This window comes from Hyla sarda, chromosome 7 (genome assembly GCF_029499605.1).
Source record: "Hyla sarda isolate aHylSar1 chromosome 7, aHylSar1.hap1, whole genome shotgun sequence".
NCBI classification, from domain to species: domain Eukaryota; kingdom Metazoa; phylum Chordata; class Amphibia; order Anura; family Hylidae; genus Hyla; species Hyla sarda.
This window is the reverse complement of record NC_079195.1, coordinates 146,430,063-146,455,781: the sequence shown is the minus strand read 5'-3', so window position 1 is coordinate 146,455,781 and position 25,719 is coordinate 146,430,063. Positions and strand designations below refer to the sequence as shown.

General features: G+C 40.6%; 1 protein-coding gene across 2 annotated transcripts in view; it reads left to right on the top strand.

The window, feature by feature from the left end:
* Window positions 1–25,719, top strand: part of NRG3 (neuregulin 3) — a 1,092,025-nt gene that overhangs the window by 861,521 nt on the left and 204,785 nt on the right. The window contains exon 4 of one of the 2 annotated variants that reach the window (XM_056530934.1): window positions 7,731–7,754. In XM_056530934.1, the coding sequence (XP_056386909.1) occupies window positions 7,731–7,754 (24 nt within the window). Of the gene's footprint in view, window positions 1–7,727; window positions 7,755–25,719 lie in introns of both variants that reach the window. The other variant, XM_056530933.1, reaches the window with a different exon arrangement.

Here is a 25,719-nt window from a genome sequence, read left to right as displayed (position 1 = left end):
ACAGGTGCACGCTACTAGGCTAGATATACAGCAACAGAAGAATGCAGCAACACACTGCCAGCACAAGGATATAGGTGAAACATGAATATGCAGTTAAAACATGGAGAGCTATACAGCTATGGTGTAATATATATAGAAAAAGTTTGCCAATCTCAAAGTTCAACCCCCTCCCCTTTATTATTGCAATGTAAAAATGTATTTATCAATACAATACACAAATGTCTACACTATTTAAAGGGGTACTCCGGTGGAAAAACATTATTTTTTTTTTTTTAAATCAACTGGGGCCAGAAAGTTTAACATATTTGTAAATTACTTCTATTAAAAAAATCTTAATCCTTCCTGTATTTATTAGCTGCTGAATATTACAGAGGAATTTTTTTTCTTTTTGGAATGCTCTCTGATGACATCACAAACACACTGCTCTCTGCTGACATTATAATATTAATAATAATTAAGTGTTGTCCTTAGTGGGATTTGGACCCAAGGACCCAGCACTGCAAGGCAGCAGTGCTAACCACTAAGCCACCATGCTGCCCTTAGCATACATCTGCTATGCACGGTTGCTAAAATGGACAGAGATGTCAGCAGAGAGCACTGTGGTCGTGATTTCATCAGTGTTCCAAAAAGAAAGGAATTTCCTTTGTAGCATTCAGCAGCTAATAAGTACTGGAAGGATTAAGATTTTTTAATAGAAGTAATTTACAAATATGTTTAACTTTCTTGCACCAGTTGATTTAAAAAAGAGAAAAAAAAATAGTTTTTCCACCGGAGTACCTCTTTAACCTCTTAAGGACCAAGCCCATTTTGGCCATAAGAACCAGGCCAATTTTTGTACTTTCATTTTTTACTCCTCCCCTTCTAAAAATTATAACATTTTCAATTTTGCACCTTCAGACCCATATGCGGGCTTGTTTTTCTCATCACCAATTTTAATTTGTAGTGACATCAATCATTTTATAACAAAATCTAAGGTGAAACAAAAAAAAATATTTGTTGGTTTGAAGGGAAAAGAAAAAAAAACACCATTTTGTAAATTTTGAAAGCTTCCATTTCTATGCAGTGCCCATTTTGATAAAAATGATACCTAATATTAATAATGTAGGTCCATATGGTTACAAGGATACCCAACCTATGTAGGTTTTATTTTATTTTACTACTTTAAAAAAATTATAACTACATGCACCAAAATTAGTATGTTTAAAATTGTAATTTTCTGACCCTATAACATTTTTATTTTTATTTATATGGGGCTATATGAGGGCTCATTTTTTGTTTCATGATCTTTAGTTTTATTGGTACCATTTTGTTTTCATGGGACTTTTTGATCACTGTTTATTTATAATAATTTTTATTATATATGAAGTGACCAAAAATGTGCAACTTTTGATTTGGTATTTTTTTTAATGTGTACACCATCGTTCAACTAACCTTATATTTTAATAGTTCAGACATTTACACATGCGGTGGTACCACATATGTTTATGTTTATTTTTGATTTACATTATTTTATTTTTTTTTTAAATGGGAAAAGGGTGATTGAAACTTTTATTAGGTTATTAACTCTTTTTACATCTTTTTTTACATTAACTCTTTTTACATCTTTTTTTTTTGTCCCCATAGGGGACTATAATATGCAATCTTGCAATTGCATACATTGTTCAATGCTGAGGTTTGGCTCAGCATTGATCAGTGTTATTAGTGCTCTGCTGCTCTAGCCTGCCATGGCTGGTACCGATCAGACGGTGAAGAGGCAGGTAAGGGCTCTCTCATTGTCCACTCATCTGATCAGGACCCGCTATTTGGCCGTGGATGTCCTGATCAGAATTGTTTGGTACTACAAGGCATTGTACAAGTGTTTCGTTGGCATGCTATCTGATTAAAAAATAACTCAACAATGGACAGGAAACTTGATTTGCCCTCAAACTTTAATGAAATGTGTTTTAGTGAATTATTATTTATGACGTTTCTGAATTTATTAATGTTCTTTTAGTAATGGTCACATAAACTAAAATGGAGTCAAATTATATCAATCAATACTACTATATGGTTAGGTTATGCAGTGTATCAAGTATTCAGAAGTTCTCCAAATTTTGTATTCCTACCATTTTTATTAACAACATAGGCCCTCATTTACTATTCTAAACCCGACTTGTTTTGTCGGGTTTTTTTGTCGCATCTTTGTCTGCGACATGTCGCAGACATCGTGCGCCAGTCTGTGACACGATGCAATATGCAATATTGCGACACGATGCAATATTCTCCCGATGTGGATTCTCCCAAACCCGAAAAAGGGGCATAACCCGACATTTCTGAGCTTTCCCACGTATTTATAAAGGTTTCCAAACCGAATTTGTTGAATTGTTGTGGATTTTTTCCCAACAACTCAGAGGAGTTGAAAACCAAAACCTACAAAACCCACGTGCGACAAACAGGATGCGACATAATAATAAATACAAGGGGAAAAAAGCAGTCGGGTAAGAAAGCAAGATAGACTTACAACCCAATTTTCTAAGTAAATGAGGGCCCTAATATACTATGCTCATTGATCTTTCTTTCTTATCATGATCCATTACCTTTACATTAGAGTTTATTGTTGTATGTGATCACAACTGACACAGTCTAATTTACCAAAACATAAAAATGCACCAATGCGTTGCTGTAAAAGCAATGACATTAGAACAAGCACCATTAGTGAATTATTAGAAGATGAACTGTCATCGGTGTCATGACTTCATTCTTAAATGTTATTATACTTGTCTCCCTATGTTACATAATGGATGCAACATAGCTTCCATCTGTTTTAACTTTAGTGGCATCTGTCAAGTCATTGGTGATACTGTATGTGTATAGATATATATTTCTATATAATGACATGTGTGAAGGCAGTCAAAGACAATCTCCTGTATAAGAAGCATGAACAATACATTTACTTTCCTACATGATATCGAAGGAAGTTGTGAGAACAGATGTATGTTTTAATATAAACATGGATGGATATGTCCATCCATAATTATCTTGTGTTTTACTGCATGAATATGCAGGTCTCTATCATACAGAGTTGATTTGTTATCATTGCGCACACAGGACATTAATAAAGTTTATACAAAAAAGTTCATATTGTTCCATGCCCACCACAGAATAAAAGGTTGGATGTATGGGAAATGTCAAAATCCAGATCCAAATTATGCAAAACTATTAATGGAGCCCAGCACTAAATAAAAATAAAAATATACAGTATATTAGAAATCCTTTAAAGGGAAGGAACAATACAATTATTGTGTTCAAGATGCCTGGATGCAAAATATAATGTTCGTGGTTTTTAATGGATTGATAATAAACATTAGTTTTTATTATTGTGGCGTGCTGAACACAATTTATATTCTATATAGCATCAATAAAAGTTTATATGTTATTGTGAATCAAGTCTTAAGATATAAACCCTAGGGTCAAGCCATTTACTCTAAAAACAGCTTTGAATAGGGGTTGCCTTCTGCTAGTACTTTGTGATACTGTTTAATAAGCACTTAAAAGGGAATCTGCTGGATGGTTTAAAGGGGTATTCCAGGCAAAAACTTTATATATATATATATATATATATATATATATATATATATATATATATTTATATCAACTGGCTCCAGAAAGTTAAACAGATTTGTAAATTACTTCTCTTAAAAAATCTTAATCCTTTCAGTACTTATGAGCTTCTGAAGTTAAGGTTGTTCTTTTCTGTCTAAGTCCTCTCTGATGACACCTGTCTCGGGAAACGCCAAGTTTAGAAGCAAATCCCCATAGCAAACCTCTTCTAAACTGGGCGTTTCCCGAGACAGGTGTCATCAGAGAGGACTTAGACAGAAAAAAACAACCTTAACTTCAGAAGCTCATAAGTACTGAAAGGATTAAGATTTTTTAATAGAAGTAATTTACAAATCTGTTTAACTTTCTGGAGCCAGTTGATATATATATATATATATATATATATATATATATATATATATATATATATATATAAAAAAGTTTTTGCCTGGAATACCCCTTTAACGTAGTGTAACTTATCACAGCTCCAGGAAGAACTTAAAAATGCCTTTATAGGTATAGCGTCAGAATTGTGAACCTCTGTTTGTAAGCCAAGCCCTGGGGGCACTTGCTGTCCTTTAGCATATGTGATAAACACATTCTGATTTCTCAACTCAAAAAAAGTAATTTGCAAATCTAAAGCTATGCCTAAGAAACGCCTTTACCAAGTTATACTAGTGCATAACCATTTCTATTGCAAGTTGGACCATCCTCCCCATATATATTTAAAGAGAATGAGTCAGTGCTATATCATGCTCAGAGCCCAAGTATCATGGAGGCTGCACATTTCTTCCCTCCCTCACATCTTTTTGCCTTGAATAAATAATGTACAGTGATAGATGCCAAGTCCTGTGTTTTCTTCATGCAGGGCTGGGAAGGGTGGGGGAGGAAGGAGGAGTGCATCCTGCAGCTCAGCACTACCACCTTGACACTTGAGCTCTGAACATAATATTCAGCCAACAAATTCCCTTTAACCCCTTAAGGACCAGGCCCATTTTGGCCTTAAGGACCTGACCAATTTTATTTTAGCATTTTCGTTTTTCTTCCTCGCCTTCTAAAAATCATAACTCTCTTATATTTCCATAACTCTTGTTTTTTGCCTCACCAATTGTACGTTGTAATAACATCACTTATTTTACCATAAAATGTAAGGCGCAACCAAACAGATATTATTTATGTGGGAAAATTTGAAAAGAAAACCGCAATTTAGCAAAATATGGAAGGTTTTGTTTTCACGCTGTACATTTTCTGGTAAAAATGACATTTTTCCGTTATTCTGTGGGTCAATACAATTAAAATGATATACATGTTTTATGCTTTTCTATAATTGTACCGCTTAAAAAAAACTCAAACCATTTTAACAAAATTAGTATGTTTGAAATTGCCCTAGTTTGACAATCTATAACTTTCAAATTTTTCCATATATGGGGCGATATGAGGGCTCATTTTTTGTGCCTTTATCTGTAGTTTTTATCAGTACCACTTTTGCTTAGGTTTTACCTTTTATTAATTTTTTATAATTTTTTTTTGGAATAAAATGTGACAAAAAAGCAGCAATTTTCCGTTCACCATATGGGATAATTAACAATATATTTTAATAGTCCAGACTTTTACGCATGTGGGGGTACCAAATATGTGTATTCATAATTTTTTTACACTTTTTGGGGGGTAAAATGGGAAAAACAAACGTTTTACTTTTTTAATGGGGGAGGGGATTTTTCAAATTTTTTTTTACTTTTTTATTTTACTTTTTTTTTTACTTTTTCTTTTTTTACACTTTTTATTTCCCTATAGGGGACTATTCATAGCAATCAGTTGATTGCTAATACTGTTCAGTGCTATGTATAGGACCAGAGCAGAAGACACTGGGAGACGGCCGTAGCCAGGTGAGGGGACCTCCGGTAGCCATGCTGGATGATCAGATCCCCGCGGCAGCGCTGCGGGCGATCCGATCATCCATTCAAAGTACCGCACTGCTGCAGATGCCATGATCTGTATTGATCACAGCATCTGAGGGGTTAATGGTGGACATCAGCGTGATTGCGTGATAGCAGCCGGGACCTGCCGGGCATGATGCGAGCACCGCTCCAGTGCTCGCGATCATGGCGGCGCGTAAATGTACGTCATGGTGCGCTAAGTACCACATCAACATGATGTAAATTTTCGTCCATTGTCGTTAAGCGGTTAACTATGTGTGATAAGGTGAAAGGCATCGTGGTGGATGGGCGATATGTGTCACCATGGCTCCTGGCTTTGGTGAAGTAAAAGCAGATATTATTCAGTGTCTGTGCTACAATTCAGTCTGACACTGTGGCCGTAGTTTGGCTGGAGGGCCAATCCGGGATGGATCTTACTGGGAATGACCAAGTGCAGGGTGGGGGGTCATTCCCCACTATCCGGGCCGCCTTTTGTTGGCCTTAAAGGCAACCTGTTTCACCAGCTGAGGGGGATTTGCTAGTTGCAACTCACACTGCCAGAGAGAGCTGAATGTGGAGTTCTACCCTGTGTTTGCTTCAAGGTTGGAAGCTGGTGAACAGTCTGCCTGGAGGCCTGTAAAAGACTTGCTTGATGCTGCATGGCATGGACTCAGGTGTGAACAAGCACCTAAGGAATACAGGTGGACTTTTGTTATGTTTTCCTTGGTTCTGCATTTAAAGAGTGTTTTCTGTGTGCCAAGTCTGACTTAAACACTGAACTTTGATTTGAAAAGTACTTTTTCCTTTCTTCTATACTGCAACCGCACCTATCTGCAAGAGCGAGTCATCACACTATGATGTTTAAAAAATACAATAATGACAGCAGAAAAGATATTTTTTATGCATACAGAATTTTTCCTACTGTCTGGGCTTTTACATTTTCTGCATTAAAAATGTATTAAAGTTTCAATAAATAAAGCTTTCACTTTGGAAGAAAGTAGAGAAAGTGATTTCAAGGAACTGCACCAGAGAATTATTGATGGTGCTTGTACTAAAATAATACTGATATGTGATACACGGACAGCAATATTGATTGAGGGACTTTGACTGAGGATTACAGGTCACATCTGACTATAGCACAGGCTGAATGAAGAATTATGTTTACCCACCACAAAGCTTGTGAAGGTGGTTCCATGAAAAGAAAAACTGGTCTACTATATCCAAGAAACAGTGCCATATTGTGTGTGCAGTTTACTATGAAGCAAGCCCAGGAGCTGTGCTCGCTTCATAAATGGCAGCTTTTGGCTGATGTCTAGCATTTAACTCTTTGGATGCCATAATCAATGATGATCGTGAAATCTAAAAGTGAAAAAGATAGCTTCTGGTGGGTTTGGGAGTCTGCATTAAAATTGTTGCCAGAGGGATCTTACTTTCCTCCATGCCGCCCTTCGTCGCTCTTCTTGTGCAGTCTTTCTCAGGCAGACTGTACAAGTAAAGTGCTTATATCACTGATCAGAGCTATGTTATGATCAAAGTGTGACTAAAATAATAAAAAAAAAGTTTTTAAAACTATAATTAACCCCTCCCTCTAATATAAATTTACATTACTCCTCCATTTTCCATTTTTCAAACAAACAAAAATAAATCAAAACATGTAAAAGAAAAAGTAGCAAAATAAAACAGAACCTATATAACTTGGGTATTATTCTAATTATGTTGAATAGCGATATCATATCTTTTTTTTTTTTTTTTTTTTACATTAAAGTGCACTGTTTAGAAACAGAACCCCAAGAAATTGCGAAAATTTTTATAAATAAATAAAACACAAAAAAAAAAAATTGCTGTGGTGTTAAGGGGATATAGAGATGTGCCTTTCCTTACCTTTCCATAGATTCAAAAGATCCCAACATGTGTGCCATGACAAAGAAAAACAGGATTTTGCAACACTGTATTTGAAGATGTGTATGCTATATGTGTGTATACCTAGTTGTTGTGATGTGGGGTGTAGGTTGTTATGATTCCTGCTAGTATGTTGTAGTAGTGTATGGAATTTATATCATCCAAATTTGGAAACCTTAACAAATTTTAAGGAGTGTAGAATGTTCTTTCCTTCTTTTTTCTTACTTTCTTTCCTTGTTTCATGATGACGATCTCATATTATATTTTTTTCTTTCAATTTTATGATACTGATGGTGTCTTTTCTTTATTTTTTGCATGTTCTTCCTGATGCAGCAGACCATTTAGGAATAGAATTTATGGGTAAGTCTTAATTCCTTTTTTATTTAACAGCTTCCTCCTTAAAACAGTACCAACAAACCGCCAATGCACGTTGTAAGCCCAATTTCTGAACAGATAATACTGTTACTAACAGCAGGTTCATGGTGCACAATATCTGGGCCCTCGAATTTCCCAAAAAATTTTTCTTGCATATATTTGGTGGGTGTACAAGGAGGTGGGGGCACCTTTTAAAGTTCATGTTATATATTTTGTTGGACCCTGGAGGGAGGTACAGAAGAACTAACTGGGGTTATAATAATAATGGACAGTCAAAAGCCTAGAGACTGTCAGGTATCTAAGGCCCTGTTCACATCATGATTTTTTGCACAGTTATGATTTATTAAATTTAAATCAACTGCAATGGTATCTGTTAGAGATGAGCACATTTTTGGAAGATTAGATTTGTCCGATTCACCGAATTTCCCGAAAAAGATTTGGTTCGGTCCGAATTTATTTGCGGCAAATTGCTATTAAAAACAGCTAATTCTGACCTACAGATAGCCTCAATAGGGGTGTGGAACACTTTGCCTTTTTGTAACACACATAGGGAGTGTGCTGTGTGAGTGAAACAATACTGCTATTCAGTATGACATGCAGATAGTTTTCATCAATTATAAAACGAAAACGTCTGTAACCCCTCAAGCCCATTTTGGCCTAAGGACTCAGCAAATTTTAGTTTTATGTTTTCTCTTTTTTCCTCCTCGTCTTTTAAAAATTATAACTATAATAAGGGGTATTCCAGGCCAAAACTTTTTTTTATATATCAACTGGCTCCGGAAAGATAAACAGATTTGTAAATAACTTCTATTAAAAAATCTTAATCCTTCCAATAGTTATTAGCTTCTGAAGTTGAGTTGTTGTTTCTGTCTAACTGCTCTCTGATGACTCACGTCCCGGGAGCTGTGCAGTTCCTATGGGGATATTCTCCCATCATGCACAGCTCCCGGGACGTGACATCATCATTGAGCAGTTAGACAGAAAACTTCAGAAGCTAATAACTATTGGAAGGATTAAGATTTTTTAATAGAAGTAATTTACAAATCTGTTTAACTTTCCGGAGCGAGTTGATATATATATATATATATATATATATATATATATATATATATATATATATATATATATATATATAAGGTTTTGCCTTATATATATATATATATATATATATAAGTATAAGTATTAGGGCTTGTTTTTGCGCAACAAGGAATGATATTACTACTTTTACCATAAAATGTATGATGCAACCAAAAACATACTATTTGTGTGGGGAAATTGAAAAGAAAACCCATTTTGCTAATTTTTGAGGAGATCATATGTAGTGGCAGAATTACTTTACACAGGGGAGTCCCCCTATCCGCTTGGATCATCAAGAAATCGGTGATGGCTTTTCTCTGTTCGTATAGTCGGTCCAATAAATGGAGGGTGGATTTCCAACATGTGGAATCGTTGCAAATCAGACTATGTTGGGGGATGCCATTCTGACGCTGCAGCTCAAGGAGGGTGTGCTGAAGTGCAAGGAGAGTGGCTGAAGTGCATGCGAAGTTTCCTTCCCATTGTTAGGATGTCTTGCAGATGGGGGGACAATCAGATTGAACATGTGTGCCATTAACATTGAACATGTGTGCCATGCAGGGAGAATGGCTCAGGCTTCCTTGACGCAGTGCAGACAAGATGTTCTTCCCGTTGTCGGTCACCATAGTTCCCGTTTCCAGTTTTCATGGAGTAAGACATGCTTAGATTTCTTGATGAATGACTTTTAGCAGTTTCTCCCCTGTGTGACTCTGTTCACCAAGGCATACCATGTGAAGAACAGCGTGACACCGCCGTACCCTGCACACATGGTATGCTGGAGGGGCACTGAGACTTGTCTGTGCAGTGGAGGCTGAGGACACGGTGGAGGATGAGGAGGGGGAGTCACACACTGTCACAGGACCAATGGCCTGAGAGCGTGGAGGCAGAAGTGGGGTGACCTGTCTAAGTTTCAGTTGTGGCTGTGCAGGAACCACATTCAGCCAGTGAGCCGTAAAGGACATGTATTGTCCCTGACCTTAGTTACAGCTCCACACGTCAGCGCTGCCGTGCCCTTTGGTATACACCGACAGGCTAAAGGACTGGCCCAAATTCTGTTCCACAAAATTGTGCAGGGTTGGTACTGCCATTTTTGTAAAGAAATGACAGCTTGGGACTTTCCACCTTGGCTTGGCACAAGCCATCAGTTCTCTGAGAGGGGTTGAGTACACCAACTTGAAAAGGGAGGTACTCCCCAGCAACTTGGAAAGGAGCACATTCAGCTTCTGCGGCGTTTGGATGAGTGGACACATACTGTTCTTTTTTGGACATGACTTCGCTGATGGATTGCTGGAGGGATGACTGACTCGAAGTAGGAGAAGCAGGAGCATCTGACGGACATATGACAGACAGCTCCCTACGGCTGAGGTGGTGGAGCCTTGGCTGGCTAAAACAGGGAGCAACGTGCCACTGGGTGATGCAGCAGTCTGGACTACCACATCGGAGCCACGGTTCTTCCAGGCCGCTTTATGGTGAAGCTGCATATGTTGATGCAGGGCCATGGTGCCCACGCTTCCCTTCTGCTGACACATCTTGCATGTGGCCAGTTTGACATCCTCAGGATGCTTGATGAAGAACTGTCACACCTTTGAGTAGCTGATTTTCCCCCCAACAGTCCACACTGATTGACTGCTACTGCTGCCGACTCCAGGACCCCCTGTTCCACTACCTCCTTGGAAGGTAGGCTGCCGAAATGCAGGTGGTCTACCCCGGGCACTTTTGGCTCCAGACTTCCCACTTCTGTCACCATGCTGACTGCCAACCATGCTACCATCTTGCTTGCTCAGCTGTTGCCTCACGGGCAACCTGCAACCCACCTCTCCTGATGATGATAAAGCCCCTTCTGCACCCAGCTTCCAAGTGCGATCGGCTTCATCATCATCGAGTTGTGTGTGCACGTCACTGTTGTCCTTCTCAGGTTCCTCAACAGTGTCCTCTTCAGGAGCCTGAATGCTCGCAACACCACCTCCCACACCACTCTCCTCATCACTACTTGCCCGCAAAGTGAAGGTAGCGGTGGATGTCGTCTCCTCTTGTTGGCATGGCAGTAGCTGTTCTCTAATAGATTGTCTTCTCACTAAATAGTGGAGCTGAATCCACAGCATACATGTGGGGTTGGGAACAGCATAGGACAGAGGCAATGGGAGGACAGGGACTGCTCCCAGGTATGCCAACCGAGAGTTGAGTCTGAGGAACCCAACAACTGTTGACTGGGGGTTTCAGATGTCACGTGATGAAGTGGATAACCGAGTTAACCAATCAATAACGGCAGATGGGCTGCTGGTTGAGACACCACCTCTAGCTGATACCAGGAGCTCAGGCCTCGTGCTGTAACTCCTGCTGCCACTCGCCCCTCATCTGCTGCGACCTCTGCCTGATTAATTTAGGCCTCTGCCACTCCTCTGTGCACGTCCTGGCACTTCCCTGCCAGACAAACTTATACACCAGCTGAGTGCGTATATGTTACACTTATGAGAGGAGGACAATACGCTCCACTACGCTTAAAACTGTATTTGGCTACAAATGCAGTTGTGTAGTTTTGGCTGGCCTTTAAGAGTAACTAGGCCCTTATGACTTTAACAGGAACAAAATCATACACCACGTAGGTGTACGTACAGTATACACTTATGAGAGGAGGACAATATGCTCCACTACCCTTAAAAGTGTATTAGACTACAGAAACAAGTGTGCAGCTTAGCTGGCCTTTCACAGTAAATAGGCCCAAATTAGTTTAACAAGAAAATATATAAAGAACACCATGTTGGTGTATGTACAATTTACATTTATGAGAAGAGGACCATGCGCTCCACTATGCTTAAAACTGTTTTAGACTACAGAAACAAGTGTGTAGCTTTAGCTGGCCTTTCACAGTAACTAGGCCCAAATTAGTTTAACAGGAAAAATATAAAGGACACCACATAGGTGTACCTACAGTTTACACTTATGAGAGGAGGACTATGCGCTCCACTACGCTTAAGGGACGTCTGCAGCAAAATATAACTTATCCCCCTATCCACAGGGGGATAAGTGTTTGATTGCGGGACCCCCCACGATCTCCTGCATGGGGCCACGACTCTCCCATGCTGGAGGTATGTTGGCCGCAGCACGATGTTGTTGCTTCCCCGCCTCTCCCAGAGAACTGTATGGGAATGGGGCGTGGAGGGGGTGTACCGTCGACCTTAGAGAGGTCTCTATGCGCATTAGCCGCTCACATAGAGAGGCAATGTGGGGCCCGTTTGAGAATCGCGTGGGGTTCCAGCGGTGGGACCCCCGTGATCAGACACTTATCCCCTATCCTGTGGATAGAGGATACATTGTATTTTGCTGCAGATATCCTTTAAAACTGTATTAGACTACAGAAACAAGTGTATTGCCTCTGCTGGCCTTTCACAGTAACTAGGCTCAAGTTAGTTTAACAGGAAAAATATAAAGGACATACAGTTGTACATACAGTTTACACTTATGAGAGGAGAACCAAAGAAAAGAAAACTGGAGTCACTTATATTGTGTTATATAGACACCAAATTTATTAATTCCATAGAAAAAGACATAAATAAAGAGTGACTCCCAGTCGAAGGTGACGTATCGAAACGTACACTATTGTGCTTACTCTGCATTTGTTTACATGTACCATGCACTTTTATTCTAATCGGCACTTTATCCTCACTTGAGGCTTAGATGATTATTTGCAATAAATGTATATGTGCAATAAGTGTGCTGCAGCCAATTGCCTTGTGTTTACATGCTGAACCTATTTTAATAGTTGCCCAGGGATACGACATGCTTATATATAGTATTTCGTACCATTAATGTGCAGAGCTGGTGATATCATCGTTTTGTTGCTTTATTCCTCTCATCATTATGTCTTTTATTTCTTTGCACTGTCTTTTTCTATGGAATTAATACATTTGGTGTCTATATGACACAATATTTGTTTATTAAGTGACTCTGGTTTTCATTTCTTTGGTCCTTTGGTGTAATATTTATGGAGTTCTCATACTAATGGCCCACACCTATAAATGGGGTTTCATGACACTGTTAAAGCCACATTGGTGGCTAAACTGTACTTATTATAATTCTCTCCCCAGGAGTGTTGTCCTTTGGTGTTTCACTTATGAAAGGAGGACTATATGCTCCACTATGCTTAAAACTGTATTAGACTACAGAAACAAGTGTGTAGCTTTGGCTGGCCTTTCACAGTAAGTAGGCCCAAATTAGTTTTGCTTGAAAAGGAAAGGATACACTTATGAGAGGACAACACGCTCCGCTGTGCAAACTGTATTTGGCACTGAAATCAGGTGACAATGGCTTTTAGTGTTCAGCCTAACTTGCCCCTATTACCTTTAGAGTTGTTATACACCCCACTGCAGCAGTACAGAATCATTGTGTAGTAGAGTCCAGTACAGTATTATTAGGCACTAATAGCAGGTGACAATGGCTTTTAGTACTCAGCCTTGTGGGCTTGTGGTGAATCACTGTTGTAAAGCAGTTTTTTCTGTGCAGAGAAACTATAGAAAGAAAAGGGAACAGAAAAAAAGTGCAGCAATGTGCCGTTACTCCTAATAACTGAGGGTAAATGAGAAGAGAAGCAGTTCTGCTCACCTTTGGGTGTTGCACTACGGGTACAACACCATATAGCGTAGTGAATAGAAAGTCCGGGAGTGCTGCCACGTCACTTTCTCCGTCTTAGGATGATCCTAGGCGGTCTTGGAAATAGAGGGAACTGTGGTCTGCATTACAGCAGAAAATGCCGATGCGTTCAGGCGCTCTCCTCGCAAGTGTAGATCAATCCAAGGTTGGATACAAATCAAATCCAAAATGGGAAATGATATATAGGCAAAAGGATTTTATTTAACATAAAAGAATAAAATGGGGATAGTGAAAAAAGGACGTAACATGGGGGGTGGGACAACGCGTTTCGAAGGGCGTGATCCCTTCTTCGTCAGGTCCAATGGTTATGCAGATGGAGATGTCGTCATTTATACCAGGAGGAGTGCCTGTCGTCTGTAGGGGAACCGGATGATGCGTCACTGACGCAAAACCGTACAGTCGTTCTACTACGCTCCGGCTGGTAGCTGTCTTTCCCTCCCTGCACCTGGGTGAACTTTATCTGTATCTGGACAATATATTGAATGCGTCAGAGTATGTTATATACATGGACATCTCTTCAATAAAGTCCGAATCTTTTTCATCTTGAATGACTGAATATCTAGAAGTCCGCCAACAACTGGAAGCGAGCCGGGACCAGACGACAGGCACTCCTCCTGGTATGAATGACGACATCTCCATCTGCATAACCATTGGACCTGACGAAGAAGGGATCACGCCCTTCGAAACCCGTTGTCCCACCCCCCATGTTACGGCCTTTTTTCACTATCCCCATTTTATTCTTTTATGTTAAATAAAATCCTTTTGCCTATATATAATTTCCCATTTTGGATTTGATTTGTATCCAACCTTGGATTGATCTACACTTGCGAGGAGAGCGCCTGAACGCACCGGCATTTTCTGCTGTAATGCAGACCACAGTTCCCTCTAGTTTTTTCTGTGCAACACACACACACTGCTCTATCTCTTTCTGCAATAAAACATTCCCTCTGGCATGAATGGCTGGTTGCAAGATGGCTGCCGATTATATAGGGCTGTGACATCACAGGGCTGGCTGGCTGCTGATAGGCTGCATGCTGCATGTGATTCAGGGTCATCCTGCCTAACCGCCTTCCCAGAGTTCCTTGCCCAATGTCCTCACATGTGGATCCGCCATTTTAGATGCCCTGAAGCCTGGACCGCACTAAATGGAGTTTAATGAAACGATTTGTTTCATCGTATCACTGCGATATTAGATTTGTTCCAAATCACATTTCTCCTGAAATTCGTAACAAATTTTAATTTGTCAGCTTCAATTTGTTCATCCCTAGTATCTGTGAATGGACAGGCATTTACTACTATGGCCCACCCGGATGCAAACGTAGTCAGAAAGTGACTAAGTTCAGGTTATTTTCTGGGCATCTCCAACTTCAGGCTTGTACTGAAAATTGTGGTCAACAACGTTTTTCAGTTCAAGTGCAAAGTTGGAGATGCTCAGAAAATAAACTGAACATAGTCGATAGGTGACTATGATCAGGTCCGTACGGGCCATAGTAGTGAATGCTTCTGTACCTGTCCCATGCCAGTCCATGCACAGATACAATTGCAGCAGATTTGAACTTCAGAAATTGTATCTGTGCCACAGAGGCACTAATCGTGATGTGAACGAGGCCTTATACAGTGATTATGTAAGCAAATTATTTATAAATATTTACAACTATGTAGATCTTTGTTCAAATTTGAGTATAGTACAGTAACAGAATGACCACTATATGTGGTAACTCAGTACGCAACAAAAATCTAATGTGAGATTATGTTACCATCTTGTAGATAAAGGGTTGTACTAGAATGTTTATCTATCTAATGCATGGAGGAATGCTTTGACAAGTGAACCAGTTATTATAAGATCATTTTTTATTCTATTTTGACTTTATAGCATTCAGGAAAAACGTACATGTTTATAAGGAATTTATCTTTATTTCTTCCTTAAGTAAAAAACCTGTTCCTCTAAGCTAAAAAATGTAGACGATTGTGTTTATGTATTTTTAACATGTGAATGGTTCTTAATCCTAGCTAGTGTTAAAGGTGGTTATTAACCATAAGATGATTTTAGTATATACCTGCTAGACAGCAATGGACATGCTTAGGAAGGATTTGTGCTTGTCTTATGGCTAAATGGCTATGTTGTGAGATTACCATAATACTGTGGCTAGCCTTTTGTGAATTGGCATTTCCTGTTTGAGTTTTCTTTTTTGCCTACAAATCCCATAATTCCATTTTCCTCCCACCCACACATCAGCCACCCCACCCATTGAAACATAAATGAGCTGCATTAATTCAAAAGACCTGTGGTTTTCAATTAGGGTGCCTACAGATGTTGCATTAGTTGCAGATTGATCTCTCTCCCACCAAGTGATCCCTCCACCCATTGAAGCAGACAGGCTCCCTGTCACCAGCTGACTACTGAGGTCAGGTCTCGGCCGCATTGCAAGCTGGGAAAAATCTGAGACAACAGTCATTTTGTATGCTGTTAAAAATAAATATTGTGGTGAAAATCACAGAATTGTAAAGAGCAGCATGGTACCAAAATGAATTTATAAGGGATTATCTAAAATGTTATTGATAAAAAGACTAACTACACAAACTGTGTTTAAAGACACTCAAGGCATCTTTTTAAAGTTTTTACTTTTCTCTGATAATATAAATAGTATTTTACAAACTCTTTTAATAATACTGGAATAAAGGAGAAGTTTTTCTGAGTGAGCAGGTTTTGGTAGGCACTGGTGTGATGATATTGTACTAGTTAGTTGATTCACAGTTATTAGGAGAGGAAAAATGAAGCTGCCTTAGGCTATTTTCACATGGCGGAATGTCCATGTGGGATTCTGCAGTAATATTTTGCACAAACATTCCACTACAGCAGAGTCACATTGATTTTAATGGGATTCTGCTGCACTGTGCACATGGTAGAATTTCCGCGGAAGATGTTTCTGCTGCAGATATCCTTCTTCTGGCGTCCGCATAAAAAATAGACTTGTCTATTCTTTCTGAGGATTCCGCTTGAAAATGCATTGTCATCTATGAGAAGATGCATTTCCAAGCGATCCTAGTGCCCAACGGATTATGCAAATGTGTGGAATGTCCGTCCATGTTTTCTGGGCAGATATTCCGTGCATTTTTATATCCACACGATCCACATAATCTACCTATGACAAAGCCAAAGCATACAACTGCTAGTGAGAAGGGACCAGCCATTGAACTTTCTTCCATATCGTGTCATAGAAACTACCTGCCTTAAAGGGGTGCACTGTACATATACTGTAGATTTATTTAGCTACTGTTCAGTTCTTTGCTAGCTGCAAAAATCTTTATAGTCTTAGCTTCCCATAGTAACAGCTGCATGTAGCTAGAATTACATATTTCAAGTAAGGAAAACCTGTCCCTGTGTCCCTCCTGACTGAATAATTCCAGCTTAGAACATAGAACAGGAGAAGTTCAGATACTGTAGCACTGTTTATTGATCATTACAGGTCATTAATAGTATGCAAAGTTTTCCTCCAGAAGGTAGTTTGTTAAAGTTAAAGATAGCTTCTCTATGAGTCAATGTTTGACCCCTTTTAAAAACCTTAAACAGGACTAGGATTATCAGCCAAGTCAGAAGTTTTAGGGTAATTGGTATTTTAGTATGGTCAGAAGTCAGAATCTCCTCTTAAAGGAAGTCACCTATCTGTAGACTGCTGTTTTGAGGGTTCTTGCTCCTCATCAATACAGAGCAGAGTACTGCCTGACCGGCAGAGAGGTTTTTGATGCATTGTCCCTTCAGAGCCAGCTCAATGAAAGGGAGCGCTTAAAGAGTTTTTCTGGGACATTTTATTGTTGGTCTATGCTCAAGAAAGGACATCAATATCCAATTGGTGGGATGCAACATTTGGGCAAACAGCCAGAGTCACGGCACCAGCAGTACTCATTGAACCGATTCAGAAGCAGACAGTTCCGTACATTGTGTAGTGACCATACTGGGTTACTACAGCTCAGCTCCATTAAAGTGACGGGAGCTTAGTTGCAGTAGCCCATGACAGCAACTATACAGTGTAAGGAGACATGATTTCTGGCTTCATTCACTATGCATTGTGGGCCCTGTAGCTTTGGCAAATAACTGATTGGAAGGGGTGCAATTTTTTTGTCATACACAACATACTTGCTCCATAAATATGATCTAAACATAGCCTTGGCATAATTACAAAAATATTGATTTAAATGAAGGTACCGTATATACTCGAGTATAAGCCGACCCGAGTATAAGCCGAGACCCCTAATTTTAACCCAAAATCCCAGGAAAAGTTATTGACTCGAGTATAAGCTTAGGGTGGGAAATACATCATCCCCCCCCCTGTCATCATCCAGACCCCCGTCATTAACATCCTCATCATCATCACCGCCTGTCATCATCCAGACCCTCATCATCATCACCTGTCATCATCCCACCCCCCCTTCATCATCCCCTTGTCATCATCCCCACCCCCCTTCATCATCATCCCACACACCCCCCTTCATCATCCCCACCCCCTTCATCATCCCATTGTCATCATCCTCACCCCCTTCATCATCCCCTTGTAATCATCCCACCCACCCCCTTCATCATCCCCTTGTCATCATCCCACACACCCCCTTCATCATCCCACACCCCCCTTCATCATCCCACACCCCCCACTTCATCATCCTCTTGTCATCATCCGCCCGCAGTGGTCTTCAACCTGCGAACCTCCAGAGGTTTCAAAACTACAACTCCCAGCAAGCCCGGGCAGCCATCGGCTGTCCGGGCTTGCTGGGAGTTGTAGTTTTGAAACCTCCGGAGGTCCGCAGGTTGAAGACCACTGCGGCCTTCGACATCATCCAGCCCCCTCTCGCCCCCCTTTAGTTCTGTACAATGCTCACCTCCGCTCGGCGCTGGTCCGGTCCTGCAGGACTGTCCGGTGAGGAGGTGGTCCGGTGGGATAGTGGTTCCGGGCTGCTATCTTCACTGGGGGCGCCTCTTCTCCCCGCTTCCGGCCTCAGAATAGAGGCGTTGCCTTGACAATGACGCAGAAGTACGTTGGCAATGAACGTACCTCTGCGTCGTTGTCAAGGCAACGTGACTATTCTGGGGCCGGGCCCGAAGCGCTTAGAAGAGGCCTCCCCGGTGAAGATAGCAGCCCGGAACCACTATCCCACCGGACCACCTCCTCACCTGACAGTCCTGCAGCACCGGACCAGCGCCGAGCGGAGGTGAGTACTGTACAGAACTAAAGGGGGGCGAGAGGGGGCTGGATGATGTTGAAGGCCGCAGTGGTCTTCAACCTGCAGACCTCCGGAGGTTTCAAAACTACAACTCCCAGCAAGACCGGACAGCCGATGGCTGCCCGGGCTTGCTGGGAGTTGTAGTTTTGAAACCTCCGGAGGTCCGCAGGTTGAAGACCACTGCGGGTGGAGAGTTCACTCGAGTATAAGCCGAGGGGGGTGTTTTCAGCACGAAAAATCGGGCTGAAAAACTCGGCTTATACTCGAGTATATACGGTATTCTGTACAATATCATCATAGCCCTTGTAAGCTTGAGTTTGATATTGTAGAAATTAGAGCTCTTGGATGTTATTTATAGGATCAGTATGAGCCAGCTTTGAATGAAAAGAACAGTCATATGTGTTTTATTGTACATATATTATGTATTATGGATTTAAATTGTATTTGCTTAAGTGTTAAAAAATCTTTCTCTCTCATGCATATTTTATGTGTAAATAGGTCTATTTAATGCCAAGAATGTTCTACTTTTAAGACATGAATAACTAAAAGCCTGGAAATTTAAGAACTGATCTGGCTTTTGTGCCACAAAATAAAAGGCCTGGATTTAAACCACATTAAATGCACAATAAGATGAAAGGAATGCCCCTGCACTCGAACAGCTTTTTCCTGACAAATACACAATAAAATCCGTTCTTAGATTTCATGATTCAAATCAAACAAATTGAAGTAAAATGTTTTCCAGCAGGGTAAAGAATGTTACATGATATTAAATAATAGCATCCAATCTAGAGACTATTCAGAGCAAAATGGTGTGCGGCTGATGTACTAAAGTTAGAAATATTGCATACTGTATAGCAGGGGCAGACACAGAAAGCAGAGGGCCCCTGTGCAGAGAATGGTCTTCCCCCCCCCCCCCCAAAAAAAAAGGGAAATAGAGTACTATGCCATAAAATTGCACTGCAACTCACATTAATCTGCATTAGGTAGGCAGCAATTCCCCCACATTAGGTAGCATAGTTTCCCCACATTAGGTAGCATAGCATAGTTTCCCCACATTAGGTAGCGTAGCATAGTTTCCCCACATTAGGTAGTGTAGCATAGTTTCCCCACATTAGGTAACATAGCATAGTTTCCCCACATTAGGTGGCGTAGCATAGTATCTCCACATTAGGTAGCATAGCATAGTTTCCCCACATTAGGTAGCATAGCATAGTTTCCCCACATTAGGTAGAATTTCCCCCTCCCAACACGCGCACACACTCACCGGGCCTGTGCTATTTACATCTGCCTGCGGGGACTTCCTGGCAGTGCTTGTGATGATGTCCCAGAGCAGTGCTTGTGATGATGTCACTCATTGCGTGCACTTCCGCCAGGAAGTTCCCGCAGGCAGATGTACGTAGCAGTTTAGTGACAGGACAAGACTTGTTGCCCCGTCATATGTGCACCGGGTCCCATGGTAGGGCCGGCGTGTGAGAGCTGAACCGGCTGCACAGGTGATATGTCCACCTCTGCTGTATAGTGTATATGTTCAGAGGAAAGATATATGCCTAATATAAATTATTTGCATATGCCTTACATGTTCCCTCTGCAATAGACTGAAGTCATTAATATAAATGTAGAACAAATTGATGTCAGTATAATATTATAAAATATGGACCATAATATTTGGTACTGTAGATAGGGAAGTGTTATTTATTATAATAAATCATTAAAAATTATAGACCAAATTCCAGGTTTCATTGTCAATGTGCACCCTTTTATACAGACAACTTAGGATAAACTGGTTAATGTCTCAATTTTAACATCAGTGTTGAGGGTTAGCCAATGTCATTGTTTACATCTTCCACAGTAGTGCACCTAAATTAATGTATTATTCTAAATGTTACACATCCACACTGTTTATCTGGTGTAGAATCTTATTGTGGCACTTGTAGTCCGCTGCAGGCATGCCCCATTGTATGCATTTTTATGCTGGGGATTGCCCCTAGCAACAGACCACAAGGATCTGCTCCCCCAGCATAAATGCACAACTGCATTTGGGGTTGAGCACCTCCAGCCATTTGAGACCACGTCTTTGTTGTTGCTTCACATATGTCTGACATCCAGCATAGGTGAGCTAAGGCTAGATGTCAATGTTACTGATGCCATAACTAATGAGAACGTGCATAAATTGTCATCAGTTGTATGGCATCTGGCATCCATTGTTTCTGCTAGCTGCTTTCCCCTGTCCAGTGCCCTCCAACGTGTCCAATCATCCGGTGTCAACATTGAGACGCTGGATGATTGTGAACTGTCGGAATGGGATCAATTCTAGGATCAGTTTCCTTTCGGTACATGCTGGAGGGAAACTATGCCGGACGCCGCACATATATCAACCCACCCTTACAATAGCTTACTTAAGACCTTGAATAACTTTTTGATTGTGTCTGAAGTTATATTTTTTGCTTTACTTTGAAACTAGCCTTATCTAATAGTGAGGGACTGGAGACCAGTCAAATCCTAAAATATTACAGGCAGTTTGACATGGCATTAGTTTTCCACTATAATTAATATTGATCTCTATTGTCTGTCTACACCAAGCTCTTAATATATGTTGAGAAAATATAGCCTGGAAGAAGTTTCAAGAAACTGGAAAACTAAGAGAACAGCACGGTCAGAAAATAGAGTGCAGCTAAATATTGTCAGGTTTATTTTTTATCTAAGGAGTAGAGTAAATCTAGTAGTTGTCTTAAAGTGCCCACACACTTTCAATAGCTGTCCGCTAAATTATTTTTTTTGGGACAAGTATATCTTCTGTCCCTAACTTACACATGAAAGTTTGGCTCGGCTTAACAGTTATACATTCTTCATGGAGAGAAGAAGGTTAAGCTGCTGTTTATGTCTCTGAGAACAAAAGAGTTAGGCAGTTACACAGTGTAAGTTTACACGTTACACAGTCTTTTAAAGGGGTACTCCGTTGAAAACCTTTTTTCTTTTAAATCAACTGGACGCAGAAAGTTAAACATATTTGTAAATTACTTCTATTAAAAAATGTTAATCCTTCCAGTACTTGGAACACTGATGACATCACGAGCACAGTGTCTCAATTTAGCAACCATGCATAGCAGATGTATGCAAAGGGCAGCATGGTGGCTTAGTGGTTAGCACTGCTGCATTGCAGTGCTGGGGACTCGGGTTCAAATCCCACCAAGGACAACAATAAATAAAGCGTTATTATTATTATAAGAACGTCAGCAGAGAGAACTGTGCTTGTGATGTCATCAGAGAGCATTCCAAAAAGAAAATAATTTCCTCTGTAGTATTCAGCAGCTAATAAGTACAGGAAGGATTAAGATTTTTTTAATAGAAGTAATTTACAAATATGTTTAACTTTCTGCCACCATTTGTTTTAAAAGAAAAAAGGTTTTCACCGGAGTACCCCTTTAAATAATGTGTATGGGGACCATACGAGAGTAGTGTGCTGCACAGCAAAAGCAAAAGAAGACAGGTATTAGTACAGGTTCATGTCATCCTAACAAAGGGACAAAACACCTTTTTCACCCCTGAGCTGTTTTCTACGTTGGGTCCTTTTTTCTTCCTTACTAACTTGCAATATCCAGCAATATCCAGGGTAATAGTGAAATCATAATGGCTACATTGAAATTTTACAGCATGATACACTGGGCAGCAAAAAACAATGCACTTCTAGCCTAGTTTAGCCCTTTGTCAATTAGGCCTGAAACACGTTGGTTTCTGGTGTCCTGTATATCTTGTTGTGTAATTTCAATAAAACTGTAATATATTGCAAATTTGTTAGGTATAGGATCATGCTGACTCTGTCCTTTTGTGTATATTTCCCGAGCACTGCAATAAGATTTAAACATACCTCCTATTCTACTTTTTTTTCATTCTGTACACACATATTTATGTTTTACACATATAGCACATATTTGATCAAATATCTAGAATTTATCAAATTAGTGTGGGCATCAATCCATACATTCATCTCAACTTCATCTTGTTAAATGTTACACTAATCCGAGTTCCAATAGTTTATCGAATATACGCTGATAACTCTACTGTGATTTCTTCTCTTATTATTTTACTTTTCAAAAAGGAAACAGTAGGACTATCATTATATTTTTTAAACTTATTTATATGGTATGCTTTGCATTTTTCACATTTTGTAAGCTCCAATTATTTATAAACTCTTTTATCATTTTCTAAATACCAAATTCAGTTGGTGGTTATTGATAAATTACAATCTAAATAAAGTAAGAAAAAGATCAATTATCTGAAGGACTTTGGCAAGGGGTATGCAGAATCTGTGATTGCCTAGGAGGCCATTTAGCTGGAGTCACAAATTAAAAGGGTGACCTTAGGATAGGTCAGCAATATCTGATCGGTGGGGTTCTGACACCTGATGCCCTCTGTCGATCAGAAAAAGTTAAACAGAGCAGGAAGCAGAAATCTCCACACATTGGCCCTGATTAACTATTGTAAACCCAACACGTTTTGACGGGTTGTACGCCAGATTGACGGGACTGGGCCAGAATTTGTGCCAGAATTGAAAAAACCCGACAAACTATTTTACTCAGAAAACCCAAAAAGGGGCGTGATCATCAGGATAATTGGGTGTGTCCCCGACATTTAAAAGAAAAAAAAAAAACATGTTTCCACAGAAAATGTGGTGGATTTAAGCTGAGGAAAACCAGACAGATCAGAGCATGTGAAAAAACAGCAAAATTTAAGGAAAAATTCTAAATGTAGGATAACATATGTAAATACCAATTGTGTAGTGGTCAAGCTGGGTTACTACAGCTCAACTTTTAAGCGAAGTGAAAGGCAGTGCAGTAATCAAGAAAGTCCACTAAACAAAGTACAGGACTGTCTAGTTCCTGCTCTGTCTCATTGTGGATAATGGCACTAGGCACCTGAAAAATCTGATTGGTGAGGTGGCCAGGAGTCGGCAGGCCACAAATCTGTTATTAATGATCAATTCACATAATAAATCATCAATAAATTTTGTCAAGAAAACCCCCTTAAATTTCTGGTGCACTTTTTGAGACAAATGCACTGCTCAAAAAAATAAAGGGAACACTCAACAACACAATGCAATCATACTTGAAATGAAATGAAATCAAACTGTCCACTCAGGAAGCAACACTAATTAACAATCAATTTCACATGCTGTTGTGCAAATGGAACAGACAACAGGTGGAAATTATAGGCAATTAGCAAGACACCCCCCAATAAAGGAGTGATTCTTCAGGTGGTGACCACAGACCACGTCTCAGTTCCTATGCTTCCTGGCTAATGTTTTGGTCACTTTTGAATGCTGGTGGTGCTTTCACTCTGAGGCAGAGTCTACAACCCACACAAGTGGCTCAGGTAGTGCAGCTAATCCAGGATGGCACATCAATGCGAGCTGTGGCAAGGAGGTTTGCTGTGTCTGTCAGCATAGTGTCCAGAGCATGGAGGCGCTACCAGGAGACAGGCCAGTACATCAGAAGATGTGGAGGAGGCCTTAGGAGGACAACAACCCAGCAGCGCTGCTACCACCACCTTTGTGCAAGGAGGAGCTGGAGGAACACTGCCAGAGCCCTGCAAAATGTCATCCAGCAGGCCACAAATGTGCATGCGTCCACTCAAACGGTCAGAAACAGACTCCATGAGGGTGGTATGAGGGCCCGACGTCCACAGGTGGGAGTTGTGCTTACAGCCCAAAACCGTGCAGGACGTTTGGAATTTGACAGAGAATACCAAGATTGACAAATCACCAGTGTTCCCTGTGCTCTTTACAGATGAATGCAGGTTCACACTAAGCACTTGTGACGGATGTGACAGAGTCTGGAGACGCCATGGAGAATGTTCTACTGCCAGCAACATCCTCCAGCATGACCGTTTTGGTGGTGTGTCAGTAATTGTGTGGGTGGCCCTCCATGTGCTTGCCAGAGGTAGCCTGACTGCCATTAGGTACCGAGATGACATCCTCAGACCACTTGTGAGACCATGTGGTGGTGCAGTTGGCACTGGGTTCCTCCTAAGGCAAGACAATATTAGACCTCATGTGGCTGGAGTGTGTAAGCAGTTCCTGCAAGAGGAAAGTATTGATGTTATGGACTGTCCTGCCCATTCCCCTGACCTGAATCCGATTGAACACATCTGGGACATCACTTCTCGTTCCATCCACCAACGCCACGTTGCACCACAGACTGTCCAGGAGTTGGCGGATGCTTTAGTCCAGGTCTGGGAGGACATCCCTCAGGAGACCACCATCATCAGGAGCATTCACAGGCATTTTGGGGAGGTCATTCGGGCACGTGGAGGCCACATATACTATTGAGCCTCATTTTGACTTGTTTCAAGGACATTACATCAATGTTGGATCAGCCTGTAGTGTGGTTTTCCACTTTGATTTTGAGTGTGACTCCATATCTAGATCTCCATGGGTTAATAAATTTGATTTCCATTGATAATTTTTGTGTGATTTTGTTGTCAGCACATTCAACTATGTAAAGAAGAAAGTATTTCATATGATTAGTTCTAGAGATGAGCGAACTTTTCAAAAATTCGATTCGGTCGATTCGCCGAATTTTCTGAAAAAGTTTGTTTCGATCCGAATTTGTTCGCGGCGAATCGATATTAAATAAGGCTATTTCTAGCATACATACAGCCTCTATAGGGGTATAGAACACTTTGCTGTGTCCTAAAACGCATATGAAGTGTGCTGGGGTAGTGAAATAATATTGTAATTCAGAATAGCATGCAGATTACCGGCGTCGCTCTTAGAATCACTGCCGCACAGCAGCACAGTGACAGAGCCTGGTGGTGGCATCAGTGTCTGGAGACCATATAGTGACTGAATGACATAGCGGGGAGGTGTTGGCAGCATGAGAACACCATATAGTGGCAGAATAACGCAACGTGGAGGTGTTGTCAGCATGAGGAGACCATATAGTGGCTGAATGGCACAGTGTGGAGGTGTTGGCAGCATGAGGACACCATATAGTGGCTGAATGGCACAGCGAGGAGG